Source organism: Penaeus monodon, chromosome 31, assembly GCF_015228065.2.
Source record: "Penaeus monodon isolate SGIC_2016 chromosome 31, NSTDA_Pmon_1, whole genome shotgun sequence".
NCBI lineage: Eukaryota > Metazoa > Arthropoda > Malacostraca > Decapoda > Penaeidae > Penaeus > Penaeus monodon.
In genome coordinates this window covers 11,551,469-11,552,185 of record NC_051416.1, presented here as the reverse complement: position 1 = coordinate 11,552,185, position 717 = coordinate 11,551,469, and the positions used below count along the sequence as shown (strand labels likewise).

The 717-nt window shown below is 39.7% G+C and overlaps 1 protein-coding gene across 1 annotated transcript in view; it reads right to left on the bottom strand.

The window, feature by feature from the left end:
- Nucleotides 1–717, bottom strand: part of LOC119593033 (tyrosine-protein phosphatase non-receptor type 4-like) — a gene marked incomplete at its 5' end in the record, with an annotated part of 330,438 nt that overhangs the window by 139,128 nt on the left and 190,593 nt on the right. Inside the window, 1 exon segment of the mRNA XM_037941929.1 lies at nt 508–595. Coding sequence (XP_037797857.1) covers nt 508–595 — 88 coding nt within the window.

Here is a 717-nt window from a genome sequence, read left to right as displayed (position 1 = left end):
CAAGATGATAAACCTAAAACCATCTCAGACTGAGGTGATGCTCCACAGCTGTTTTAAAGTTAATGAGTAGACTGACATGAGCTGCTTTAAACGATACACAACACGCTGTAAATATCCTTAAAATACAGCAACAGGCAAGGAGATAAAGGCTTTACACAAATGATATGGGAAACTAGACTTGAACTTGAACAATGCGTGGTTTCGAAATAAACAAAAATAACTATTTCGCTTCGACCGACTTCACGATGCATTACGCTCTATTTATGTAGCGAATATGTTTTAACATATACCCTACAATTCACTCCTACTTATTCTTAACTAATGAACTTAACGCAACACCGATAGGTAAAAATACCGAAACTTTATAATAAAATAAAACGTCCTAAACACAAAAATACGTTTCGCTCTTAACCCAACTCACTCTATAAGACCATTAACCACACGCGACAGATATAAACAATCTCACCTAAACAATCACTCCAAAAAGATAAAAAACAATCGACTTACCCTGGCTTTGTGCAGGTCGACGCCATAGAGATCTAACCGCTTAGCATGGTCTAAGAAATTGAACTCTGCGTCTGCTGGAGTCTGCCCTCTGCGGAGACAGGAAGGGAATAGAAAACGGAGCGTAGGCGAAGGCGATTACAGAAAATGGGCTTCGGGAGGGTTTCGAGGGGGGACTCGTATTTATTTACGGTATCTGGTTGAGTAACTTGA